Source organism: Strix uralensis, chromosome 4 (genome assembly GCF_047716275.1).
Source record: "Strix uralensis isolate ZFMK-TIS-50842 chromosome 4, bStrUra1, whole genome shotgun sequence".
In the NCBI taxonomy this organism is placed as follows: domain Eukaryota; kingdom Metazoa; phylum Chordata; class Aves; order Strigiformes; family Strigidae; genus Strix; species Strix uralensis.
In genome coordinates, this window is record NC_133975.1 from 78129077 (window position 1) to 78135677 (window position 6601).

At 49.2% G+C, this 6601-nt stretch overlaps 1 protein-coding gene across 1 annotated transcript; it reads right to left on the minus strand.

The window, feature by feature from the left end:
• Positions 1 to 396: 396 nt before the first annotated feature.
• LOC141942224 (uncharacterized) lies at positions 397 to 6120 on the minus strand. Its single transcript, XM_074865171.1, has 7 exons — positions 5716 to 6120; positions 4929 to 5162; positions 4009 to 4068; positions 3195 to 3326; positions 1941 to 2087; positions 1053 to 1113; positions 397 to 867 (listed from the first exon to the last, which is right to left on the minus strand). Exons 2-7 carry the CDS (start codon positions 5091 to 5093, stop codon positions 764 to 766), a joined length of 669 nt encoding a protein of 222 aa, XP_074721272.1. The 5' UTR covers positions 5094 to 5162; positions 5716 to 6120; the 3' UTR covers positions 397 to 763.
• Positions 6121 to 6601: the final 481 nt, after the last annotated feature.

Sequence of the window (6601 nt, forward strand, 5' to 3'; positions counted from 1 at the left end):
AAAAAAAACTTTCAGTCTCCAAAGTCAAAAAAGAAAAAGCTAAACTGAATTCAGAGTCTCTAAGTTACTCTGTAAGAGGTGCGCCTGCAACTCCAGTTCCTACCACTCTCTAGCATTGCACTTCAGCACTAAAACTAATCGTACCAACACATGCACACCCCACAGAATCCACATTTTGACAGAGGTACCTGAATGGCACTGGCCAGACCCAGTACAGTATCATAAACTTCACCTACCCCCACCCCTGCCAAGAAGAAAAGGAAAAGCACCCTGAAGCTCAATAATGAAGCGGGTCCTTCATTATCCTCCACCCCCTATTGTATCATCCAAATAAATCATTGGGTAAGGGAGAGAAATCAAGATAGCAGTTGGAGGGGGAAATTACTCCACAACCAGTGTCTTTTAAAAATTAAATGTATTTAATATTTGAATGCCTCAGGCCAGCACTGCTAGACAAATTGCACGATGAATTCTAGTGGAATAAAACATGATTTAAGTACAAAAGCTGGAGGAAAAAACGCTCACGCTTTCCAGAGGCAATGAGGTATTTTAACTATACAAAGTCTGAATGTCCAAAACCATCTTCAGATCTTCCCCTTTGCACTGTGATCTTTGCTGAACGTTGGGCATTCAACAGTTCTCTCTTTCTGTGTTTTTCAAAAGGCCAAGGAAAAGTGCGTAACCATCTTTAAAGACGAAGAACTTCTTACATCTGTCTTGCCACATTTTTAGACTAGTAGCTTTAAAATGTTCGACCACTTTTTCAAGCCATTCTGATATATGGTGGAGGTTTGGATGTGTCTTCCTCTGCATCTACATCCTGGGCTGGAAACCGATCTGGGAAGTTAAAAATTCTATCCCCAGGGCCTGTGTGGGGAAGGAAAGAGGAAACCATGAAACCTGGCGTAGACACTTGCACAAAATCCTGAGTTCCTTCTGCCTCAGAGTATTTTGGTTGTCAGGGTTTTGGCCTGGAATGTAAAGCTTATTCAGGATGTTCCTGCCACGTTCCTGGTGAATATCAAAATACACGGAGGGAAAGAGTTACTCACTTTGTACAGCGCAAACCATTTCCACAGCTTGACTTTGGTCCTCACTAGGTTGCAACCATTCCTGAGAAAGAAACAATGCCATCAAAAACCTCATCTGGGAGTTTGTTCAAGAAGATATACCTGAACTAATTTTAAAAGTCTCTGTAGTCCACTCCTCCTAACAAGTTTTAGTTTGAAAGTTTAAATAAAGCAGCCTCAGATTACTCATTCAGTATTGCTAGTCAAGAACAGCTGCCTGGTAACCTTTATTCCTTACCTTGTAACCATTAATTCCTTACCAAATGAGATGGTTGGAGGTACATGTTTAATACAGCATGAGAATTACTCTAGTAGCTGGTATTTACTGAGCTCACTTAGCAGAGACACGCGGCGTGTGCCCCATCACTTGAGGTAGAGTCCTCATAAATTAGCAGTAAAATGTGGTGTGTTGTCTCCCCTACATTTCACACATGGTACAGGGGATATTTTTATTATTGAATTTGTAGTTCTAGGGATAAGGCACCTTGGTGTGTAGGTACCAGTAAGTCTTTGAAACGCTGTACCAGGAGCATCCGTTGGTTTAAGGATGGGAGAAGGAGGAACAGTTTTTGAGAGCAGGAATTCATAGGAAATGGGACCACAGTAGCTTCAGCACTAATGATTTGGAAAATGGAGATAACTTATGCTAGGTCTTACACAAGACTGTAAATAAGAGGGAAGTAGTAAAAAGAAAAATACAAGAAGTATAAAACCCTTCTAACATGCACTTAATTTCTTAGAGTTAGCCCTGGATGACTGAGGTAGAGCTAAAGCTAGGTTTATCGAAGAAAAACACATCTTCTCCCCAGTTTCTTGCCCTCCCACCCATGCTCAGTACAAATAAATGGTGGCCTGGGGCTCCTCACTCACCATCCCAGTTACGCTGTCGTAGCACGAGCAGCGTGGAAGACTCCGGCATCCCAAGTAAGCCATCACCAGCACAACAAAAGCACTGCAGATAGATGCAGCTAGCATGGCTACGTTAGCACCCTTGACTACTTTATTAAGTATGAACTTCTGCAAGCAGAAAAGGAAACGTTAAAGCCACATTGGAAAAGTCCACATTGAAAAAGTGAAGTTCTCCACCAAAAAATATTCTAATGACTGCAAGAATGCTGCGATGGCATCGTAGGCGATTGATTCAGAGGCAGTGTTATTTAAGGCTTTTCTTCCTGTGCTCTGAAGAGCAAGCCAAGTGTGAACTTCAAATCTGAAAAGAGCAAGCAGTAAGAGAAGGCTTCTGATTAAATATAAGACACTATGCAATGGCGTCAGGTTTGGAAATAGCTTTAACGATCAGTAGAAATCCAAGGAATGGCTGTTCCTCTTTGCACTGAGCATGAGAAATGCCTTCTCGCTGTACTGCACCTTAGCAGCCTGACATTTTGATTTATCCTGCAATAAACTAACAAACAGCTTAATCTACCTGGAATGTTTTCATCCCCACAGGGAGCCGCCGCTTGTACCAGGTTTGAGGTACCAAAAGGCTAACTCATTCCTTCTTTTCAGCTTTACTGTGGAGGATACACTTGAATAACACCCAGTTTTAACCAGCTGACCTGTAACTGCTGTAACTCCGTCACCTGAGGTGCATGCTGGAAGGGAATTGAGCCTTGCAACTGCCATCTCAAACCAGGCCAGCCCCTATCCCTTTTCACGAGCAGCACCATGATTTTTTTCCTGGCACAACCCAAACGCTTTTGCACTCAGCAGCAGCAGCAGTGAACCCGACTGTGGTGTGTTTAGGCGCATATCTAGCGTGGTCCCCTCCGGGGATGAGCTGTTGCTCCCAAGTAGCTGCTTCTCAGACAGGCATCCAGGTGAGCTGGGTGTTCATTCTCATAGCCACTGATACCAGCCGTGCTGCGGCAGCAGCAAACGGCAGGAGCTACCTATAAAGGGTCTATCTAGCCCTGCGTGGTTTTGTGGTTTTCAGTACCTAACTTGATACTTAGCTGTAGACTTAATACAAATCTTTTTAAACAAGTGCCCTGCTGCAGGCACCACTTTGAACTCTAATTTAGGCACCCTGGAAGTCTGGTTTGGTTTCCAAGTCATGCCTACTAATGTTTGCAGATTAAAACAGTCATGTTGCCCAGTAATAGGCATGATATTGATACTTACTGTATGGATAACGTGGACTGGGGCAGAACTCAGCTCCTCCTCTTCACCATAGTTCAGTGTGAGGGAGCTATAAACTATTACAATGAGGATGGCAACACAAGAGAGTATGGAAGCAACTATCAGCACATGCACCTAGACAGGAAAAGTAAAGGAGAAAAAGAAGGGGAGCAGGAGTTAAAACTATCCTCTGACAAATCAACACCACTAATACAGACAAAATGTACTTACAAGCATTGTAGGTACTAGCCCTTGATCTCACGTAACACTAAAAAGTACCTGGTAGCAACAGTCACTCAGAAGCCAAACACAATGCAGTAAAGGTTTCCATGATACTGAATTTCTGAGTTATAACTGAGTCCCAAATCTTAACCATGGGTGCTACTTGGACCCAAAGACTTTGTTCTTAGAGATCTCTTACTTATAAACAGTATCCCCCCTTGAAGTTTACATGGCTGGAGAGACCTGCCTAGAAAATGCAAGCCAATTAACTTGTTTCCTATTTTAGTGTACACAATTCTCAATAACAGGAAGGAACACCAAAAGAAATGCATTCAAAAGCAAGCATTTTTACAGATTTCTGCTTGTTATTAGAGCCAGCGCTCGTCTGTTGCAGCAGAAAGCGAGGTAACACCGCATCCTCCTTTTGCTTTGGAATGTAGCAGCTTTTATGAAGATAACTAAAGGAAATAAGCTCTCAATCCTGCAGAAGGACCAGCCAGCTCATTCCCTACCAAAATCGTCTTCAGTTGCCCCAACAAGATTTTGCCCCCACCCCATACACACACAATTCCCCCTCCCCGCCCTCCAGGCTTACAAGAACTGGATTCTTCCTCTGAGAGGAAAACAGAGCCAGGACACCTGGGACTCCCATCACCTGCAGAGCACAAAAGGAGTTGGTAACTGGCAGACAAGTATCAGATTCAGAAGATAAACTACTACAGAGCAGAATAAAAGCCCTCGTTTTCAAGGCTTGGATCAGAGTAACTGTTGGGTCAGAAATGGAAAGAGAATTGCTGATTTCTTCTATCTCTGCAGCATCTCCCGGGGGCAGGACACTGCATGAAATTCATCTTGCCCACTCGCTACCCCCACAGCAACAACCCTCTGACTGGCTTTACAGCTCCGGCCAAATAATAAAACTGATCAAATAAGTGTGATTAAAGTGCTAAAAAGGCACAGTGCTTTCCCGAGTCCTTACGCAGCCTCCAGATGGAAGAGAGCACTTCAGTACAGCTCCCTCGTGGCATGGCTCACCAGGGCACGACTAGTGACACCAGGGCACGGCCAGTGACACCATGGAGTGAGGATGCCTGCTGCCTGCTCCTCCGTGCAGTACAGAGAATTAGTGGCACTGTGCCATGGGACACAGATCATCACCCAGATGTTCATCTACCTGATGTGAGGAGGAAGTGTTCCCCTCCTAATCTTAGGTGGCCTTGTTGTGGTCATCATGCTTCTGCAAAAACTCTGTCAATTGCCACTATGGCTTGTTTTCTACATTAACCAGTAGAAATGTATTTTATTTAGCTCCTTCAGAGAAAAGTCTGCTTGCCCTCTCCTGTCTATACCACAATCAGGAAACTTATTATCTGGGTTCAAAGCAGGAAACCAGCGAAGAGGTGGCAAGTGATCCTGGCCTCCTTCCCACCCCCAAGCTGAGTACTAGTGGGTAGCAGTGGGGGAAAAAAAAAAACCAACACAAAACAAAGCATATAAAGTAGAGTGCAACTTTACCATCCCAGCCCAAATGGGAGCTCTGGTTTTGCCCAGCTGAGACTCCGTTCTGAAAACGCCATCTATGAAGCCGCTGACGACGCACACGGTGCTGAAGGCTATCTGGAACAGCCCCAGTACCACCATGTTCCTCTGGTTAAAGATGAAGTATCGATAGCGATCCATCCTGCTCTGATCCACACATAGATCCCGCCAGGCGGAGTGGCCTTCCCGCCAAGGGGAGAGCAGCTCTTCCTAGGGAGGAGAAAGAAGGGATGGGAGCATCAGCGCCCGGCGAGCACCAGGAGTACAGAGTTCAGCTCTTGCTGAGCTCCGGCGGCGAGAGTGAGCAAAGGTGAGTGCTCTTCTGAGGAACCCTCATGCTGCTGGGCAGGTGCCTGGGTCACCATTTCTGGTGTTTCTGGAGGGAGATGCGCGATCTTCGCCTCAGGCCTTTTTCCTTCGGGCTTTCTGCTGCCCAGAAGGGCGCGGGGCGGGGGATGTCGCTTGGCTTTATGTCCCTTTCCGAGGACAAACTCTGTCCCTGGCGGGGAAGCCGTCGATCCCCCTGCGGCCGGGCGGCCAGGAGCCGGTGGAGCCGCCTGGCCAAGGGGGGTTAGGACCGCCGGACACCGAGACCCGGCTCCCCGCCTCGCTGCTGCCGCTCCCCGGGGGCTGCCACAACCCCGGGGCGCCGGCCCCGTCGTCGTGTGTCCCCCGCCCCCCGTCCCCGAGCCGGCAGGGCCCAGGAGGCGCCGCGCCCGCCCTGCCCTGCCCGCAGCGGGAGCCCCCGCTGCCGGCCCCTCACCTGAGGCGGGGCCCGGCCCGGCCCGGCCCGCACTCACCGGCGCTGCTCCGCGTCCGGTGGAGCCGAGCCCGGCAGCGGGGCAGGTACGGGGAAAGCTCCGGCTCCGCCTCCAGGGGGAAAAAAAAAAAAAAAAAAAAGAAAAAAAAAAAAGTTCCGAGTCGGTGCGAAAAAGAAAGCGAGGAGGGTGGGGGAGGCCGCGCCGCGCCGACTCCGCCCGCTGCCCCCGCCCCGGCGGAGCGCCCCGGGGCCCTCCCGGTGGCCCGGCGAGGCCCTGCCGGTGCCCGGCAGGTGGGTGCCCGCGCTGCCCGGGGAAGCTGCTGCTGCCTCCAGCCCCAGGCGGCCCAGGGAGCGCTGCCCCGAAGGCTGCCGGCCCTCCGCTCGTGTTTGGCAGTTGGTACTAGGTCAGCTCCCGCTTCTCTAAAGGAAGCCACGGCCCCTCCGCGGTGCGAGCGGCGAAGGGCTGTAACACCAGCAAGAGAGCAGCATCCACAACCCCAGCGTCAGCCTCCAGACGGCTCGACCTGGAGATAACGCAAACGGACAGCGAACACCATCCTGCCAGCTTTAGGCAACGCCAAGGCCAAGCAAGTCCCTTCTCCGTCCTTGCAGGAGATAATACAACGGTTAAAGACACTCTGGCACACACGGGCAGTATGTTTTTCCATGCCATGACACAACTGAAGCCCGCGTCATGTTCATTGCGAAGAAAAGTGAGTGACAAAAGCAGCAGAGGTGCCTGAAAAAAACCAAGGCAGCGGTGTCAGGAGTGTTCTGCTGTTCATTCACTGTTAATACGATGTGGCCTAGAAGCACTAGAACTGTGTGCCAAATCCTGCTCCCGGGCAGCAGCCACAGCCCTGGCTGCAAAGCAACCGCAAGGGGGAGA

What these genes read in the sequence shown, in the direction of transcription:
- LOC141942224 (XM_074865171.1), bottom strand. Translation starts at nt 5,093, where the DNA reads ATGGATCGCTATCGATACTTCATCTTTAACCAGAGGAACATGGTGGTA. An exon ending in AGAGGAAGAATCCAGTTCTT is followed by an intron (nt 3,327 to 4,008) that starts GTAAGCCTGGAG and finishes TTTCCTGTCTAG; the next exon opens with GTGCATGTGCTGATAGTTGC. An exon ending in CAGTCCACGTTATCCATACA is followed by an intron (nt 2,088 to 3,194) that starts GTAAGTATCAAT and finishes TTCTGCTTGCAG; the next exon opens with AAGTTCATACTTAATAAAGT.